This window comes from Myotis daubentonii, chromosome 13 (assembly GCF_963259705.1).
Source record: "Myotis daubentonii chromosome 13, mMyoDau2.1, whole genome shotgun sequence".
NCBI lineage: Eukaryota > Metazoa > Chordata > Mammalia > Chiroptera > Vespertilionidae > Myotis > Myotis daubentonii.
This window is the reverse complement of record NC_081852.1, coordinates 52671267-52692487: the sequence shown is the minus strand read 5'-3', so window position 1 is coordinate 52692487 and position 21221 is coordinate 52671267. Positions and strand designations below refer to the sequence as shown.

The 21221-nt window shown below is 40.7% G+C and overlaps 1 protein-coding gene across 4 annotated transcripts in view; it reads right to left on the bottom strand.

Annotated features, from left to right (window-relative positions):
- Positions 1-21221, bottom strand: part of SHOC2 (SHOC2 leucine rich repeat scaffold protein) — a 58841-nt gene that overhangs the window by 20213 nt on the left and 17407 nt on the right. For all 4 annotated transcript variants that reach the window (XM_059661362.1, XM_059661361.1, XM_059661364.1 and 1 more), the window contains exons 2-3: positions 10163-11098; positions 4074-4211 (exon numbers count right to left, since the gene is read on the bottom strand). In XM_059661362.1, coding sequence (XP_059517345.1) covers positions 4074-4211; positions 10163-10865 — 841 coding nt within the window. In that variant the 5' untranslated portion in view covers positions 10866-11098. The remainder of the gene's footprint in view (positions 1-4073; positions 4212-10162; positions 11099-21221) is intronic.

The following is a 21221-nucleotide window of genomic DNA, read 5'->3' as shown; positions in this document are numbered from 1 at the left end:
TCTCTGACTTAATAGCAATGAATTGCCCCCTCATTTCCTCTGCTCTTCTTCACACACTATGAGTTGTCAGTGGTCCTGGCACTGCTCAGCCTGGAATAAATGGCAGTGATTACTATCAAGGAGTGATGACTACTCTTAAGAGTATTCATGCTAGCCCTAGCCAGCAGTTTTGCTCAGTGGATAGAGCATTGGCCTGCAGATTGAGGGGTCCCTTGGATTCTGGTCAAGGGCAAATACCTTGTTTGTAGGCGTGATCCCTGGCCATGGCCGGGACTCATGTGGGAGGCAGCCAATCAATGTGTCTCTCTCACATAGATGTTTCTGTCTCTTCCCCTCCCTTCCACTCTTTCTACAAATCAATGGAAAAATATCCTCAAGTGAGGATAAAAAAACAAATGTTCATGTTAAAGAGGCAAAACATCTTATGTTTTTAAAAAAAGAAAAGGTGAGGACATAAAGTGAATTTTGGAAAAGTAATTTTAAGGTGGTAGTTAGAAGACTTATTTCCAACTGTGAGTTTAGGGCTAATTTCTTTAGTCCAGGGAAAGGATAGTAGGGCAGCTGCTACCGGACCAGCATTGACCCTCCAGAATAGGTGTTGGTTTTTTTGTTTGTTTTTCATTTTAAGTTATACTTTTCAAGCAGACTAGAGGAAATAAGCCAGTCGGAGAAAGATAAATATCACATGGTCTCACTCATTTGTGGAATAAACAATGTAAACTGATGAACAAAAATAGAGCCAGAGGAAAAAAAATATTTTAGAATATAATAGAATCCTGTTATTTGTAGATTTTTATTTTATTTTAATATATTTTTATTGATTTCAGAGAGGAAGGAAAAGGGAGAGATAGAAACATCCATGATGAGAGAGAATCATGGGTCGGCTGCCTCCTGCAAGTCCCCCACTGGGGATTGAACCCACAACTTGGGTATGTGCCCTTGACTGGAATCGAACCTGGGACCTTTCAGTTCACAGGCCGATGCTCTATCCACTGAGCCAAAGTGGCTAGGGCTGCAGATTTTTAATATTTCCTACAACTTTTGTGATATTATACTATGTTAGTACAGTTTTGATAATATTATTATATTTAAAATCTTTTTTTCTTGAAATTTTAATGTTTACTACATGTAATATTATTATATTTAAAGTCATTTTTCTTGAAATATTAACGCTTATTGCATGTAAATGGCAAATTATTTTGTATCTAAAAAAATAAATAAAATTAACAGTGAAAAAGTTTGTTCCAAAAAAAAAAAAAAAAGCAGACTAGAAAAAAGACGAAAAGTATCAGGAAAACTATATTCTAATTAGTTTGCCACTATCTGTTTTAGGTGAATCAGGCTTCTCCAATAAATCTGAGGAAGAATCTCAAAGGTCAATTAGGACTGCTGAGTTTTGTAACAGATCAAAACCCAAATGTTCTAATTTCTCACCAAATCTCAACCTTCTGCTATACAATCAAAGTAGTGGGGATGAGAGGGATGGAGGAAGGCAAAAGAATTATTTTAGTAAGCATGGTATATGATAAATGACAATATGAAAAATTATAATAAACACTAGAGGCCCAGTGCACAAAAATTTGTGCACTCGGGGGGGAGGGGGTCCCTCAGCCCGGCCTGTGCCCTCTCGCAGTCTGGGACCCCTCGGGAGATAACGACCTGCTCGCTTAGGCCTGCTCCCGGGTGGCAGAGGGCAGGCCCAATCCCTAGGTGCAGCCCCTGGTCGGGTTCAGAGCAGGGCCGATTGGGGAGTTGGGGCACCACCCTGTCATGCACAGAGCATGGCGATCAGGAGGTTGTGATGCCACCCTCAGTCACGCTCAGGGTAGGGCCAATTGGGGGGTTGGGGCACCTTCCCCTGTCACACTCAAGGCAGGGTCGATGGGGAGGTTGCGGCACCACCCCGTCACGCACAGAGCAGGGCCCATCAGGGGGGTTGGGGCTCCGTACCCTGTCAAGCACAGAGCAGGGCCCATCAGGGGGTTGGGGCACCGCCCTCTATCACCCACAGAGCAGGGCCAATCAGGGGGTTGGGGCACCGCCACTCTCACACTCAGGGCAGGGCCGATGGGGAGGTTATGGCTCTACCCCGTCACACACAGAGCAGGGCCCATGGAGGAGGGGAGGGGGGAGTTGGAGCGCCACACCCTTTCACACACAGAGCAGGGCCGATCAGGGGGTTGGGGAGCTTCCCCCCATCAGGCACAGAGCAGGGCCGATCAGGGGGTTGGGGCGCCTTCCCCTGTCACGAACAGAGCAGGGCCAATAGGGAGGTTGTGGCCCCGCCCCCTGTCACACACAGAGCCGCAGGGCGATCAGAGGGTTTGGGTGCTGCCCCCTGTCACGCTGATCCCGGTGCCGGGAGGCCTCGCAGCTCCGCTGATCCCGGTGCTGGGAAGCATATTACCCTTTTACTATATAGGGTAGAGGCCTGGTGCACGGGTGGGGTGCCGGCTGGTTTGCCCTGAAGGGTGTCCTGGATCAGGGTGGGGGTCCCTACTGGAGTGCCTGGCCAGCCTGGGTGAGGGGATGGTGGCTGTTTGCAGCTGGTCACACACCCTTCAGGGTAGGGGTCCCTACTGGGGTGCCTGGCCAGTCCGGGTGAGGGGCTGAGGGCTGTTTTCAGGCTGGGGGTGACTGAAGCTCCCAACCGCTCCTTTTTTTCGTTTCTTTTTTTTATTCTGGGCCAGCTTTAGCTTTGAGGCTTGGCTCCAGCTCTTAGGCCTCCGCTGCTGAAAGTAGGTTTCTGGCCTTTGCTTACAATGTTGCGATCCTGCTGACTGAAGCCCGGCGGACTAAAGCAGGTTTCTGGGGTTTTGTTTAGCTTCTATATTTGTTACATAATTGCTTAGAGTTGCAGCTCAGAGGCCTGCAGCGGCAGGCAGGGAACGTTGGAGTCCTCCATCACTGAAGCAAGCAAGCCTCATGTTAGTTTCAAGCTGCCTGGCTGCCGGCCGCCATCTTGGCTGGCAGTTAATTTGCATATTGCCCTGATTAGCCAATGGGAAGGGTAGCGGTCGTACGCCAATTACCATGTTTCTCTTTTATTAGATAGGATTACTTATTCATTTTGCCATTTTTCTTGGAATAAGAGCTACTCGTATACTCTATTTGCTGACAACTATCAAAGAATATAAAAAAATAAAGTATTAAACTTTTCCTTATGTCCCTCAATATTACAGATGAATACACTTTAAACCAGTGGTTCTCAACCTTCCTAATGCCGTGACCCTTTAAGACAGTTCCTCATGTTGTGGTGACCCCCAATTTCATTGTTACAAATTGAACATAATTAAAGCATAGTGATTAATCACAAAAACAATATGTAACTATATATGTGTTTTCCGATGGTCTTAGGTGACCCCTGTGAAAGGGTCGTTCGACCCCCAAAGGGGTTGCGACCCACAGGTTGAAAACCACTGCTTTAAACTATACTGCCCATGTTTTAAAAACTAAATAGCAATGGTTTTATTTTTCAGTATGGTCTACTTTAGTAAAAAAAAAAAAAAAAAGACCATACTCTATACAATACACTGCAACATTCTGAAATCAGCAAAAACAGAAAATGCACCCATTCTGCAATTTAAGCACAGAGCTATAGAATATATACATATGCTTTAATAGTCTTTATAATCCAGTTGAGCTCATTTCCAAAAATGTAATTATTTTCTGCCAGGAAATGGAAATAGTGATTTTAAAAAGTATGTTTTAGAAGCTTTTACTACTTTGACAATGTTACATTCTAATCTTTTAATATTTGTTAACAAAAATAGTATTTTAGCCCTGACCAGTTTGGCTCAGTGGATACAGCGTTGGCCTGTGGACTGAAGGTTCCCAGGTTCGATTCCAGTCAAGGGCATGAACCTTGGTTGCGGACACATCCCCAGTAGGAGGTGTGCAGGAGGCAGCTGATCGATGTTTCTCTCTCATCGATGTTTCTAACTCTCTATACCTCTCTCTCCCTTCCTCTCTGTAAAAAATCAATAAAACATATCTTTAAAAAAAAATAGTATTTTAATGTTCAAGTAGCTATAAATAATTATCAATATCTTCTTTCACCTCTCATACCATACCTATAGTATCTGGGAGGTCTAGCAGTTCATTGTGCTGCAAGTCAAGGTTGGTTATCTGTGTGCAGTTTCCAATCTCCTTTGGAAGATGTTCAAGTTGATTGTGAGCTACATCCAGCGTAATGAGGTTACATAATTCACCTGTAAATTGACCAACATAAAAATTTAATAAGAATAATTAAATATATTAAATAATATTGAAAGGAAAATTTCATTTTCTATTATCATAATTAAAATGTCAAACACAAAATCTAAACTGTTATTTGAAAATGGCATCTTACAAACACTGAATCATTATATTGTTGACCTGAAACTAATATGCTGTATCTCAAATATACCTAAAAAAGAAGAAAATGACTTATTCTTTCAGTTAACTGCTTCTACAACTTAGCAACATGGGTAACAGTGTCTACACATTGCTTTCAATGTGTAGTGTGCTGTCACATCAGCAGTACCAGAAGTCAATGATATCCTATCAAATCCTTCCTCAGCACAAGTGCTATTTTCCCTGTTCTTCTCCTGCCTCCATTACCAATAACTTCTCCGGGTTTGTTGTTGTTCAGTGAAATACCTGACAATTTGATAACAATAAACTAAGTCAACAGTTCATTTCTAAGTCTCTAAGGTTTCATACTGAATCCTGGTGAAAAGGAGTTATTTATTAACAACTCTGAATTCCCTTTCCTGCTTTATTTTTCTTGCCAAACTAAGTTAGTCATTAACACTTGTACAAAATACTCAAATGAAATAATTAAATAATGTTACCTGGACCGTGAAAGCAACTGTATAACCCCTGGCAGTCCTGGGAAAATTTTAAAAATTTTAGAGACTAAGGGTTACAATTTGAGTTAATATTGAAGAATAACTAATACTACTAGGTTTCATTATATTCACTTCAAGCCACATTTATTAAAAATTTAACATTTATTGTCTACAATAGTTCATAGAAAATTACATAATTGGGAATTAAAATCTGTGATCCTTCAACTTTTAAAAAAATTGCTCATTCTGTTTTTGCATTTTTGTATAGATTATACATGCATTTATTATATATTAATTGTATATCTAACTTGACATAAAATGTAACAATGCAGTACTATAGAAAATTGATTTTTATTTCAATAAATGTTACTGAGTCAAATGTGTACAAAAAATTGCTTATTCTACTTTCTCATATATCTGAATGCTGTGAGTTGTTTTTTAAATGAATGACAATAATCTGGGTTCTCAAAAAGCATATGCTTTAACATATCAGATCATTCTCCTATCTTAAAAAGAATAATATATTAGGGGGAAACTTTAACAAGAGGAGAAATCTTAAACTAGGCCATAATTCAATGAAGGAAATAAATTGTAGTAATATTAGTAAGAGACAAAGATGGGGTTTATTTCTGGTTTCAAAAAGTAACCATTTCCTTCCTAGAAGAATAAAATTCTATTAAACTTCCTTGTCCAGAATTTCTTGAAGTAAATCGATGAATTATTCAAACTGACTACCTGATGGCCCTCATTCTAATCCATCCAGGCCAAAAAACATTTTCTTTCTTTCTTTATTTTTTTTTTTTTTTTTACAAAATCATCTAACATGAAACTCAAAGGAACCAGTCGGGGCGGGGGCAGGCAGCAGGGAATGGTGATATACTGTTTTCCCTGTGAAAACAGGATTTCTTGACTCTCTTGGTGTACATGAAGCCTCTTTCAAAGTAGCAAATGGTAAAAGGAGGTATTGAACAAGAAGAATGGAATACTCATCTACAAAAAAAACAATAATGAAGGTTTCCATCTATCTATTTAACACAAAAAGACATACCTTATACAAAAGAAGAAAAGTAAATGAACATTACCAAATGAAGAGTTTTCTTGGCTACTCTCTGATATATTTACCTCTGCTCTTCATATGCTTACATGTACTCTCTGTTCAGTATCCTTTTACTGTTTTCTGCCAATGTTCACCCATGTAAATATTAATCCCTGGTATCAAATCACGGGGCATTAATGAAGATGTCATTAATACTTAAATAGATAAATATTCTGATCCTATATAATATAAGCCTAATAAGCTAAGTGTCCAACCATCCGTTCGACTGTTCGACCAGTCACTATGAACCGCACTGACCACCAGGGGGTGGACGCTCCAACCGGTAGGTTAGCTTGCTGCTGGGGTCCAGCTGATCAGGACTGGGCGAGATGGGCCAGACATGCCCTGGAGCCCTTCCACAGTCCCTCCCCAGCCCCGATCATGCACCGGTGGGGTCCCTCGGCCTGGCCTGTGCCCTCTTGCAATCTGGATCCCCTCGGGGGATGTTGGAGAGCTGATTTTGGCCTGATCTCCACAGGCCAGGCCGAGAGACCTCACCAGTACACGAATTTGTGCACCGGGCCTCTAGTTTTAATATAATTTCCCTATAAGAACAACCTTGAATAATGGTTAAGTTTCAAATATATGATTTAGACTAAATAGTCGCTATAGTTCTAAAACTTCTAATTCCTCACATTCCTCAAATATACTGCTGAACACAAACTGGATGGCATAATTGAAAAAGGTATACTTATAAAACAAGAGAATAAAAAGCCATTAATATGCATACTATAAATCTAATATGTATCAATGTTAATTTAGTACTTATAAATGGAAGTTTAACAAAATGATAATTTGCATAAATTCTGGATTCTAAATTCTCTAATGGGTTTTAGCAAATTATATAAAAGGAGTGTAACACTTTTAAAAATGTAAAACTTTCATTTTATTTCATTTTTGTGCCTGAGCCTTATTTTGCAAATATTCTTAAAAGAGCTGATTTTATTTAGCATATAGTAAAGGATGGTCTGCATCACAGAAAATAACTATTTCTTTCCTTTATAATAAATGGAATAGCTATAATAAAAAAGAAAATAACAAGAATATTGAAAATGTAGAGAAATTGGAACCCTCAGACATTGCTCTTGGTAATGTAAAATGGTGCATTCACTTAGGAAAACAGTCTAGTAGTTCCTCAAAATATTAAACATAAAATTACCATATGACTCAGTAATTCCACTTCTAAGTACATATGTAAGAAAAATGAAAACAAATGTCCAAACACAAACTTGTACAAAAATGTTCATAGTAATTGTATTCATAATATCTAGAAAGTAGAAACAACCCAAATGTTCAACATAACTGAATGGGTAAATAAAATGTGGTATATTCATGCTATGGAATAAATTCAGCAATAAAAGGAAATGAAGAACTAATATACGCTATAACATGAATGAATGCAGAAAACATGATGCTAAGTGAAAGAAGCCAATCATCAAGACCGTATTTTGTATGATTCCATTTATATGAAATGTACAGAATAGGAAAATCTATAGAAACAAAAAGTAGATCAGTGTTTGCCTTAGGGCTAAGGGGTTGGGAGAAAATAGAAGTGGTGACTGCTAAAGGGTACAGTTTCTTTTTGGTGTGATGAAAATGTTCTAAAAATTGTTTGTGATGGTTGCACAGTTCTGTGAACATGCTAAAAAACAATGAATTATATACTTTAAATTTGTGAATTGTATGGTATATGAATTACATCTTAAGCTGCTATCCTCCCCACTTCAAAAAAATAAAAAATCTAATGCAATGGCTTTCAATCGCAGCTACACATAGAATAACCCAGCTTATTCTTTAAAAGTACAGATGCCCTGGACCTGCCAGACCACTAAATCATAATCTATGGGAGTGGGACCCACTTTTCTAAACCAGAGGGGGCAGTAGTGTAAGATCTAGGTTCGTATTCTAAACTTCCTAGCTGCATGATATCGAGTAAATTATCTAAATCTCTCTACATTTTCAGTTCCTTCTTCAGTACAATAGGAGGAGAGATATCTATTTCCTTGGGTTATACAATTTAATGAGATAATGTATGTACTCATGTACAGAACAGTGTACAGCCCCAAATTCATGCATCTAAGTTAAATCTTATATGTCTTAATTCCTCATAATAAATATTAAGTTTTGTATTTAAAAGCAGTTTACTTTCTACCTGATGCCCTTCTTGAAATAAAATAACATTTATGAAGTTAGTTTTACAGAAATTACAGCATCAACTTTAATAATGTCACTAATGGTGGGAGGATGCTCATTAAAAAATAAATTCTGTGCTTATTCTTTAAATTACAGATTTAGAAATGAAAGTAAAAAATTAGACAGACACAAATATCAACCATTTAATTAAAGAAAAATTTCCAATTTAAAAAACTACATTCACTTTTTAGTAAAAATGTTTAAATACTTATATGTTCAAGAACAACTGAAGTAAATTTAAAATCCCATGAAATAATCCCTTGCTTAAGAAATGTGTTCTTGATCGGCTGGTGTGGCTCAGTAGATTGAGCATCAACCCATGCACCAGGAGATCACTGGTTTGATTCCTGGTCAGGGCACATGCTCTGGTTTCAGGCTTAATCACTTGTAGGAGGTGTACAGGAGGCAGCCCACTGATTCCTCTCACACATTGATGTTTCTATCTCTCTCCCTTTCTCTCACTCTAAAATAAATCAAAACAATTGTTTTTTAAAATGTGTTCATAATTCCCAGGTAATATGGTAAGTTCTCTATTGGAAAAAAAAAATCCTTAAAGAGAGACTTCATATGAATTAAAGCCAAAGTTTTAGAATGGAGAATGAAACATATGCAAAACAACAAGAGCAAAGACAGGAAATCACATTTTTTCCCATATAAAAAGTAAGCATTTCTTTCTCCAAAAGCCTATAATTTCTATTCCACCATGAGCCATATATCCAGGTAAAATTTTGACTGAATCTGGTATAAAATCAGAAATCGTTCAGCAGCTACATCCTCATCTGAACACATGGAAAGGAATGTTTCCATTCAAATTCCTGGGAATGCTTTAATATCTCATAAGTGAGCCACATTTTGTAACTACTGCTTCAGAAAAATCTATCATGGATTTTTCTAAGTACATTTAATTAAACCAAAATTAAGTTACGATTTTAAGTATCTGGTTAGAGTCAAATATAGTGAAACCATAACCAAAATTTACACTGCATCTTCTTCAAAACTAGATAAAATTTTTAAAATACAGAATATTACATTTCTACAAAGCTGCAGAGCCTAAGAAGAGGAAATTTCCTTTATCACCCACTATAAGACCAATGCAACAAAATATTTAATCCAACCTTTTTATATTAAGAATTGGACTTTCATACAAAAGAAAACTTTCCTTTAAAAGTTGCTTAATCAATTATGTCAATTTTTTAAAATTTATAAAAAGGGCCCACAAAGATAATACCTTTATCAATTTCCCAAAATTGATAAGTCAAAGGTTTACTATATTCCAAATGTTTCTAAATTTTTTTCCATAATTAAGAATATCAAAGCAATAAATTTCTTTTTACTGACTTTTTTACACATGTATATTTCCTATTTTTATTCTACTACCATTCCTTTAATAACATCTGTTTCAGTAAAATTTAGCTTTATATACAAAAACTGGAATGAAATCTACCAAGTTGCTAACAGTGTTTCATTTAGTATGTGACTTTTCTGCTACTTTTCTGTATCTTGGATTGTTTTTAATGAACATGTGAGTACTTTTAAAATTCTTCAATTTGCAACTGACACTGCCTGATATGCCAATCTTTTGTAGTAACTTAGGTAGAAAAGGGATGTGAATTTAAACAAACATTTTTCAGGTAAAGAAGGGAAAGTCAGAAAATGGGAATATGTAGCCTTAATGGATCTAATAAAATTACATATATAAATACTTTAAAAACAGGGGGCAACAACTTAAAAATCAGGCAAACATTTTTTTTCTGCTTAAAATTCACTTTTTCTTCAATGAAAATGAAAGCAGATTAGGTTTGTGGGGAAAAGGCCTAATTGCATCTATATTCAAATTCATTTTCTTGAGTCTATACAATATCTCAAACCATGTACTATTAATATTGCTAAACTTAAATAATTAAAGTAAACCATAAATAAGATAGAATTTAGAAACCAGATGCTTTTAGGCAAGTATCAAATATTTACTGGTATGGAAAAGTACTCAAATTATTTAGCATAATAAATGCTACAAACAATAATAGTAAACCAAAGCTCTTACCAATTTCAGCAGGTAGTTGTTTGATTTTGTTCTCTCGAATGCTAAGCATGCTGAGTTTTGACAGGTTTTTGATATCCTTTTCCACAGTAGTTATACGATTAAAGCGAAGGTAAAGAGTGGTGAGAGAATCTAGCCTATACACCACAGAAGGAATTTCTCGCAGTTTATTATGCCGTAAATCAAGCATCCGCAGCTTCTTCAAGTTATCAAGAGAGTCAGGCAAACTGGTAAGTGAGTTTTCACTTAGAGCCAGTGTCATGAGATTTACTAGACAGCCCACTTCTGCTGGGAGGGACTGCAATTTGTTGCTATATAAATAAAGTTCTGTTAATTGAGTCAACTCTTTGATTGATGATGGCAATATGTGTATAGATCTCTTGGATAAGTCCAAACGCATTGAGTTCTCTTCCCGACATTTGTTGAGCTCTTTAATTACCTCTGCATTGCTAGATTTTTTTCTAGTCCCAGGTGCTGGATTTGGCCGTTTGATCGTATTGTCAACTGAAAAAGCCACCCCTGGTTGGGCAGCACTGGAGTCCTTCTTTCCATCTTTGGCATCTTTCCCTTTGGTCTTAGGTTCTTTTTCTTTGCTCTCTTTCCCAAAACCTCCAGAGGCTTTTGCCTCTTTTTCTCTTTCCTTGGCTGATGGTACTTTGGGATCTTTCTCTTTAGAGTCTTTTTCTTTTCCTAAACTACTACTCATGGTGACTCAAGCTTTGGCAAAAACTACATGAACTCTTTTTTATTTGCCAACAATAGTAATTAGAATTCAAAGATGAAGAGACAAAGATCCTATGGAATCAAAAAGGTACTGGCTTGAAGAAGCGATCACCATGGAATAACAGCCAGCTATTACATGTTGGATCTATTCCCATTTCTGATAACTCATTTCAACTGGTAAAATGGTGCTGGTCAAGCAATGATTCATTAGAATTCCTGAAATAGAATACAGATAATATTAATATTTTAGATTATAATTTATTCTAAGCAAATGGGCTCTGAAAAACAATTATACTGACAATTTTGGCATTTTCTTATGATTTTATACAGTAAATATTTATCAAGCACTTATGCAAAATCCTTTGAAAATCTATAAAAATTAATAAGGTAGACCTTATCCTCAAATAATTTATAGTCTGTACAAAAAGAAGATGAGTATACCAGTTACTACAGAACAAAATTTTGTTAGAGGAAAAAGAGGAAAAGTCACAACAGCAGCTAATGTCTGAGTGCTTTCCATGTACAAGCACTATTGTAAGGAATTAACAAATATTAATACATTTAATACACATAACAGCCCTATGAGATAAATTGTTATCCCTATTTCATTCACAGAGACACTGAGGCACAGAAATATTTTTAACTAGCTTTTAATCTTGGAAAAATGGTAAAGATGAGATTCCAACGTAGACAGTATGTATCTACAGCCTATGTTCCTAACCACTACACTAAAACTGCTCTATCTGCACCTAATTATCAGATAGCTCTAATTAACAGCAATGATTTCAAAAGTGATGATGATAGAATGGAGAGCAGTCTGGTAAAAGAACAAAATAAGCAAAGTGAAATATGTATAGAAAACAGCAAATAGGTTCAGGAAAAAAGGGCATTAAGAATCTGCACTTAAACAAGCACTCTAGATGACTCTGATGCAGGTAGATCTGGGGACTACCTTCCAAAAGGAGGTGACCAGCATCGGCGGTGGGGGGTGGGGCCAGTCAAGGCTGGTGCCAGTCAAGGCTGGTGCCAGTGGGGGCCCTGATCACCAGGCCTAGGGACCCTATCCATGCACGAATTTTGTGCATCAGGCCTCTAGTTACTATATAACATAAGTTTTTTTAATTCTTGGTTTTATTTCTAGTTCCTAGGTAAATCTTTTCACACCTCAAATTCTTGTTAACTTTCACAACAGCAATATAATATTTGTCCTTCATATATATTCATTTGTTTCTGTTGTATCTGTATTTTTCTTATTTAATAAAACTGTAATAACATTTTTGAGTGTCAAACACTTGACCATCCTGGTCAAGTCAGAACTAAAGCAAATGAGTTTTGCAGAGCAGGTGGGCATCCACCCCAGTGATGGTTGAAAGTGAAAAATCAGAAAGTCCCATAGCAGAATGTCAGCAGGAGACTAAGGAGGGTAGAGTACTGAAAGCCTACCCCCATCTTGGATTTCAGAGCCCAGGTAAGAGAAGAAAGACAATCCCACAAGGGGGCAGTTCAGTTTGGGGGGTACCAGAACCCGAACAGGACAAAGTGAACATCAACATAAGTTGGCAATCCACAGGAGGTGTCAAGGGGCCAAGGGGGTGGGCATGTGTGTCCTCACAGGGGGATGGCTCAGCATGAAAAATCAGACACTGAATGGAGTGAAAAGAACGTGCACAGGTAGTGATGGACCAGTGTGTGACACTGGAGTGTAAAGGGGTAAGTAAGGAAGATGTCTACATGAAGAGCTGGGTGGTTAAGGAATAGGTGCATGCATGGAGAGTTAAGAACACAAGCAAGGTGAAGAGGGCCTCCACGATATAAATACAGCACTAAAAAATGGGCAGGCAATTCATAGAATAATACTTAAATGACCAATAAATACTGTTTCAAAACTGCTCAATATTTCAAATAGTAATTTGAGAACTATTAAGAGACATTACTGCCATCAGGTTAGCAAGTAAAATGTCTGATAAAACCAACTGTTAGAGAATATGGAGCTGAAAAAACTCACACTCTGTTAAAAGTATCATTGTTAAAACTATTATGGCAAACAATTTGGTAAAAACCTGATGAATTTGAAAATGCCACATCTACGCATTAGATCCATCAATTCTACTCCTAGGTATTTACAGTATGAAAACTTCTACATGCTTGCACAAGGAGCCTCTATGGCAAAGTCCCTCTTCACCATGTTAAAAATCACTACACCTCCAGAAATTCAGATAAATCTCAGAAACAACAGTAAACAACACCTCCAAAAACAGAAACATATTAAATTGCAGAATAATATATAAAGAATGGTTCTGTGAGTGAACATATTCATCAATGACACATCTGATACAGGATTTAATATCCAAAATTTATAAAGAACTCAACACCAAAAAAACAAACAATCCCAATTTAAAAAATGGGCAAAGGAGCTGAATAGACACTTTTCCAAAAGAGAACATACAAATGGCCAATAGACATGAAAAGATGCTCAACATCACTAATCATCACAGAAATGCAAACGAATGAAACTGGATTGCATTTTATCCCCATGTACAAAAATTAATTCAAAATGGATCAAAGACTTAGACATAAGACCCCAGACTATAAGTCACATAGAAAAAAAATATAGGTACCAAACTTACGGACCTACGTGGAGAACATTTTATGGACTTGACCCCAAAGGCAAGGTAGGTAAAGGCAAAAATAAATGAATGGGACTATATCAAACTGAAGAGCTTCTGCACAGCAAAAGAAACGGATAACAAAACAAACAGGCAGCCAACCAGATGGGAGATGATATTTGCAAACAGTAACTCTGACAAAGGTTTAATTTCCAAAATATAAAAAGAACTCATAAAACTCAACACCAAACTATCCAATCAAAAAGTGGGCAGAGGACCAGAAAATACACCTCTCCCAAGAAGACAAACAGCCAATAGATATATGAAAAGATGTTCAACCTCACTGGCAATCAGGGAAATGCAAATTAAAACTACAATGAGATACCACCTTACACCAGTTAGAGTAAGTAGTCTTTATCAACAAGACAAGCAACAACAAGTGTCGGAGTGGTTGTGGAAAAAAGGGAACCCTCAGTGACTGCTGGTGGGAATGGAGACTGGTACAACCACTATGTAAAGCAGTCTGGCGATTCCTCAAAAAATTAAAAATAGAGCTATCATACGACCCAACAATTCCAATCCTCAGTTATACCCCAAAAACTAGAATCATTTATATGCAAAGACATATGCACCCCTATGTTCACTGCAGCATTATTCACGGTGGCCAAGAGTTGGAAACAGCCAAAGTGCCCTACGACAGAGGATTGGATAAAGATGATGTGGTATATATATACACAATGGAGTACTACACAGCCATAAGGAAGGAAGAAATAGCGTCATTTACAACAACATGGATGTACCTTGAGAACATTATGCGAAGTGAAATAAGTCAAACAGAGAAAGCCAACAACTATATGATTTAGCTCATATGTGGAATATAAAACTGAAACTTATGTACACAAACAGCAGTGTGGTGGTTGCCAGAGTGAGGGGAGTGGGGAAAGAAAGGGGTCCTAATATGAGGTGACAGGAGAAGATTTGACTTTGGATGGTGGGCACATGGTCCTATATACAGATTTTGTAAATTAGTAATCTACACATGCAACCTATATGTTCATGTAGACTAATGTCACCGCAATAAAATTTAAAATAAAATAAAAAACATAATGAGATATCACCTCACACCTATCAGGATGGCTATCCTATCAAATAAAAGAGATACATGGTAATTGGCGTACAACCGCTACCCTTCCCATTGGCTAATCAGGGCAATATGCAAATTAACTGCCCGCCAAGATGGCGGCCTGCAGCCAGGCAGCTTGAAACTAACATGAGGCTTGCTTGCTTCAGTGATGGAGGACTCCAACGTTCCCCGCCTGACTTGCCGGTCTCTGAGCCTGCAGTTTGAAACATAGTTACAAATATAGAAGCTAAACAAAACCTCAGAAACCTGCTTTCAGCTAGCCGGGATCTCAGAGCTAGAGTTATACATTGTTTCGATTATAGAGCCGAAACAAACCAGATACCTGCTTTCAGGAGTGGAGGCCTAAGAGCTGGAGCCTCAGAGCTAAAGCTGGCCCAGAAAAAAAAGAAAGTAAAAAAGGAGCGGTTGGGAGCTTCAGTCACCCGCCAGCCTGAAAACAGCCCTCAGCCCCTCACCCAGACTGGCCAGGCACCCCAGTGGGGACCCCCACCCTGAAGGGTGTGTGACCAGCTGCAAACAGCCATCATCCCTCACCCAGGCTGGCCAGGCACCCCAGTGGGGACCCCCACCCTGATCCAGGACACCCTTCAGGGCAAACCAGCCGGCTCCCACACCGGGATCAGCGTGACAGGGGGCAGCGCCCAAACCCCCTGATCGCCCTGCGGCTCTGTGTATGACAGGGGGTGGGGCCACAACCTCCCTATTGGCCCTGCTCTGTTCGTGACAGGGGAAGGCGCCCCAACCCCCTGATCAGCCCTGCTCTGTGCCTGACAGGGGGGAGCTCCCCAACCCCCTGTTCGCCCTGAAGCTCTGTGTGTGACAGGGTGCAGTGCCTCAACCCCCTGATCTGCCCTGCTCTGTATGTGACAGGGTGTGGCGCCCCAACCCCATGATCGGCCCTGCTCTGTGGGTGATAGAGGGCGACGCCCCAACCGCCCCCCACAGGCCCTGCTGTGTGTGTGACGGGGTAGAGCCATAACCTCCCCATCGGCCCTGCCCTATGACAGGGTGCAGCACACCAACCCCCTGATCCACCCTGCTGTGTGTGACAGGGGGCGGTGCCCCAACTCCCCTATCGGCCCTACTTGGTGAGTGATAGGGGGGAGCTCCCCAACCCCCTGGTTGGCCCTGCTCTGTGCATGACAGGGGGTGGCGCCGCAACCTCCCCATCGACCCTGCCTTGAGTGTGACAGGGGGCGGTGCCCCAACCCCCCAATTGGCCCTACCCTGAGCGTGACTGAGGGTGGCATCACAACCTCCCGATCTGCCCTGCTCTGTGCATGACAGGGGGCGGCGCCCCAACTCCCCAGTCAGCCCTGCTCTGAGCCCAACCAGGGGCTGCACCTAGGGATTGGGCTTGCCCTCTGCCACCCAGGAGCAGGCCTAAGCCAGCAGGGCGTTATCTCCCGAGGGGTCCCAGACTGCGAGAGGGCACAGGCCAGGCTGAGGGACCCCCCCTCCCCCCCCGAGTGCACAAATTTTTGTGCACCGGGCCTCTAGTCAATAATAAATCAACAAATAAGTGTGGGTGAGGATGTGGAGAAAAGGGAACCCTCATGCAGTTGATGAGAATGCAGACTGTTATAGCCACTGTGGAAAGCAGTATGGAGTTCCCTCAAGAAATGACCCAAAAATTCCACTTCTGGGAATATATCAGAAGAAACCCAAAACACTGATTCGAAAGAATGTATGCAGCCCTATACTCATTGCAGCATTATTTACAATAGCCAAGGTGCCCATCAGTAGATGAGTGGATAAAAAAGCCATGGTACATTTATACATTGGAATATTACTGGGCCATAAAAAAGAAGGAAATCTTACCTTTTGCAACAGCATGAATGGACCTATTATGCTAAGTGAAATAAGCCAGTCAGAGAAAGTTAAGTACCATATGATTTCACTTATATGTGGAATCTAATGAACAAAATAAACTTACAAACCAGAAACAGACTCATAGACACAGAGAAGAGACTGACAGCTGTCAAAAGAGAAGGGGTTTGGGGGGTTGGGTGAAAAAAGTGAAGGGATTAAGCAAAAAAAAAAAAACAACAACTCATAAACACAGATAACACTATGGTGATTACTAGAGAGAAAGGTGGGTAGGGGAAAGTAGAAGAAAGTAAAGGAGGGATAAATGGTAATGGAAGGAGGCTTGACTTGGGATGGTGAACACACAATATACTGATAATGTATTACAGAACTGCATACCTGAAACTAATATAGTTTTATTCACCAATGCCACTCCAATGAATTCCATAGAAGTTTTTTTAAAAAAGAATAATTTATTTGTATAAAGTTTTAAAACATATAAGATATATATTGTTTGTGGGTACTTATATATAAAGATTAGACACAAAGGATTGAGAAACATCAAATTTAGTATAGTGATTTCTAAGTTATAATTAAGGGTAAAAACCAAGGTATGGTAGTATGCTAAACCGATGTTTGGTGAATTGAATCACAGAGTCCAAAGTTATGTTTCCATTCTGAAATAAATGATCAAATGAACTCTGGGTCCCTCCATCCCCCCCCCCCTCCACCCCCCGGTGTTTTGAAAGACCTATAAAGGTATCTTCACTACTCATTACAATAATATTGATTTAAAAATACAAGAAATAATGTTATATCTACCAATGAAAACATAAAAAAAGAACAGGGCTGGTGAGCATACAGAGAAATGGACAATCACAGTCTGCTGATGGGCATACAATCCAGAAAATCCTTTTTGAAAATGTGGCTTCTTCACAATATGATTAATTAGGGTATTTTTATTTGTTTGAAGAAAAACATAAATGTATGTGAGAGTTACACATTTGTGTAAGAGCACAGAAGAAATAAAAGAATGTATCCTAAACTTTATTTAAGTGCTTACCTCTCTCTCTAAAAAGACAGGGGAGCTATCAGTGATGAGAGACTGGCAGAGGAAATGGCAGGGAATAAGGTAAAGAAATGGAGGTTGAGAGCAAACGCTAGAAGAGTTTGGAATCTGCCACAGATTCCTCATCTGGAATCTTATGAGCAGTACATGAAATAGATATGCATTCTGGGCCTGAATGACTCAGAAAAGAAGTTATATGTTTGCATGTGCCTCAGTATGACAGTACTGAAGGAAGGCAGATGCATCGTCAACCTCTAGCTAAACTCTTTCTCAAAAAGAAATCTCCACACTCTTTCACCTGCCTGGTCCTAATGGTGTAAGACTTGTCACTTCAGTTCAGGTTGAGAGTTTATAAATTACTATCACATGATTACATTTGACTTCCAATGAACCCTGTGAAGTAGGCACCCCAAGTGGTGTTACTCCCATTAACAAATGAGTTAACCAAGATTTATGGAAGTTAAATTATTTGACCAATAGGATGGTGTGAATCTGATAGTAACACCACTAGTAATAGCAGATAGTATTTATCGAGTACTTACTACATGCCAGGCATTGTGCTAAGTGCTTTCAGCTGTTATCCCATTAAGTCCTTGCAATAATACTGAGGAAGATTAATCCTCATTTATAAATGATGAAACTGAGGCTCAAAAACAATCAAATGACTTGTCAAAGATCACACAGAGCATAATTGGCAGTCACAAGCCTGCTAGAGTTCTGACTCCAAAACCTTGTCTTAACCACTATACTAATTCAGAATATATTCAGTAGATATACATAATCATGTAAATAATCAGGATTAGATACATGAACCAAGGAAAATTGTTCACAGAACAAGATTTGATTCTGTAGCATTTAGGTCCACTTTGCCACTAACAGTAAAATCTATTCTATATATATAAAAGCCTAAGTGACCTTTATGACCGAACGACTGAACAACCAGTAGACCGGTTGCTATGATGTGCACTGACTACCAGGGGCAGACTCGTAATGCAGGAGCTGCCCCCTGGTGGTCAGTGTGTCCAGCCAGAAGCCGGGCTCAAGGCTGGCAAGCTCAGCTGCGGCGGGGGGGGGGGGGGGGGGAGCCTCTCCTGACTCCGTGGCAGCGCTACCGAGCGGAGGCAGTAGGCACAGAGGAGCAAGATGAGCATGAGTGGCATGGTCCAGCCCCGGCTTGGGCACCTCCCTGGCCACCTGCCACTTGGCACACTGCTACATCTCCCCTGAGGGATCATGGATTGTGAGAGGGCGCAGGCCATGCTGAGAGGGACCACCTCCCACACCCCACACCCCACACACGAATCCATGCACTGGGCCTCTAGTATATTCATAAATGTTTCCATAACTGACCACAATGGAAGTGATGATGCAGCTCAATTCAGACTCATGCTTCCTGGGTCCATGTACTGATTATTAAAAACTAGCACTGATTATTCCTTAGTAGTAGCATTGTTAAGAGTACATTCATAACCTAGCCAGTTTGGCTCAGTGAATAGTGCATCAGCCTGCGGACTCAAGGGTCCCAGGTTCGATTCCGGTCAAGGGCATGTACCTTGATTGCAGGCACATCCCCAGTAGGGAGTGTGCAGGAGGCACCTGATCAATGTTCCTCTCTCACCAATGTTTCTAACTCTCTATCCCTCTCCCTTCCTCTCTGTAAAAAATCAATAAAATATATTTTTTAAAAAAGAGTACATTCATATTTCAAAACTTTTTCTCTTGCCTAGGAGAAAGAGAGTAATTCAGACAAGTAAGAGGGGACTGTATGTCCAGAGACTTACCTGAGATGTTCTATCTACATTAAATTTGACCCACCTTAATTTATATCAAACTTTATTTTCAATTCTCATATTAAATGAAGGTATCTTCTAGCTATTTCTTTCTCAAAAGGAATGTGATTAAAAGTAATATATTGGGGGAGTTGAGAGGGGTAGGGTGCATTTAAAAAAAAAAATAGACGAAAATCTCTGGAGCTGTAGATCTGGGTTCCAAATCCTTTGAGAAATTACAATGTGACCTTAGACAAATGCTATCTTTCTAAGTTTCAGTTTTTTCATTCGAAAACAAAAAAACAAAAAAAAAAAAAACGTGTTTGGGGTCTACGTGATCTCATAGGTACCTAAAGCTCTAAGACTCCAATTTGCTGAGTCTTAAAGCAGTTTCCAAGACCAATTTGGGGTGTTCAAAAATTACTTTCTGAGTAACCTATATAACACCTATCTATCCTATCGAATAAAAGAGAAACATGGTAATTAGCGTACATCCACTACCCTTCCCATTGGCTAATCAGCGAGATATGCAAATTAACTGCCAGCCAAGATGGCGGCCGGCAGCCAGGCAGCTTGAAGCTAACATGAGACTTGCTTGTTTCAGTGACGGATGACTCCAACATTCCTCGCCTGCCTTGACGGCCTCTGAGCTTGCAGTTTTAGAAACATTGTTACAAATATAGAAGCTAAACAAAACCCCAGAAACCTGCTTTCAGCCCGCCAGGATCTCAGAGCTGGAGTTGATACAGTGTTTCGATTACAGAACCCAAACAAACCAGATACCTGCTTTCAGCAGCCGAGGCCTAAGAGCTGGAACCAAGCCTCAGAGCTAAAGCTGGCCCAGAATAAAAAAGAAAAAAAAAGAAAACAAGGAGTGGTTGGGAGCTTCAGTCACCTGCCAGCCTGAAAACAGCCCTCAGCTCCTCACCCAAACTGGCCAGGCACCCCAGTGGGGACCCCCACCCTGATCCAGGACACCCTTCAGGGCAAACCAGCCGGCCCCGACCCATGCACCAGGCCTCTATCCTATATAGTAAAAGGGTAATATGCCTCCCAGCACCGGGATCAGTGGGACCGTGAGGCCTCCCAGCACTGGGATCAGCGTGACAGGGGGCAGCGCCCAAACCCCCTGATCAGCCCTGCTCTGTGCCTCATAGGGGGGAGCTCCCCAACCTCCTGACCACCCTGCGACTCTGTGTGTGACAGGGTGCGGTGCCCCAACCCCCTGATCGGCCCTGCTCTGTGTGTGACAGGGTGTGGCGCCCCAACCCCCGCCCCCAGGGGCCCTGCTGTGTGTGTGATGGGGTAGAGCCATAACCTCCCCATTGGCCCTGCCCTGAGTGTGAGAGCGGCGGCGTCCCAACCCCCTGATTGTCCCTGCTCTGTGGGTGATAGAGGGTGGTGCCCCAACCCCCTGATCCACCCTGCTCTGTGTATGACAGGGGGCAGTGCCCCAACTCCCCTATCAGCCCTACTCTGTGAGTTACAGGGGGGAGCTCCCCAACCCCCTGATTGGCCCCGCTCTGTGCATGACAGGGGGTGGCGCCGCAACCTCCCCATCGACCCTGCCTTGAGTGTGACAGGGGAAGGTGCCCCAACCCCCCAATTGGCCCTACCCTGAGCATGACTGAGGGTGGCATCGCAACCTCCTGATCGGCCCTGCTCTGTGCATGACAGGGGCTGGCGCCCCAACTCCCCAGTCGGCCCTGCTCTGAGCCCAACCAGGGGCTGCACCTAGGGATTGGGCCTGCCCTCTGCCACCCGGGAGCAGGCCTAAGCCAGCAGGGCGTTATCTCCCGAGGGGTACCAGACTGCGAGAGGGCACAGGCCGGGCTGAGGGACCTCTCCTGCCCCCGGAGTGCACAAATTTTTGTGCACCAGGCCTCTAGTATATATATAAAAGGCTAAAAAGCCTAAGCGATTGGCCAACCTTCTGGTAGCT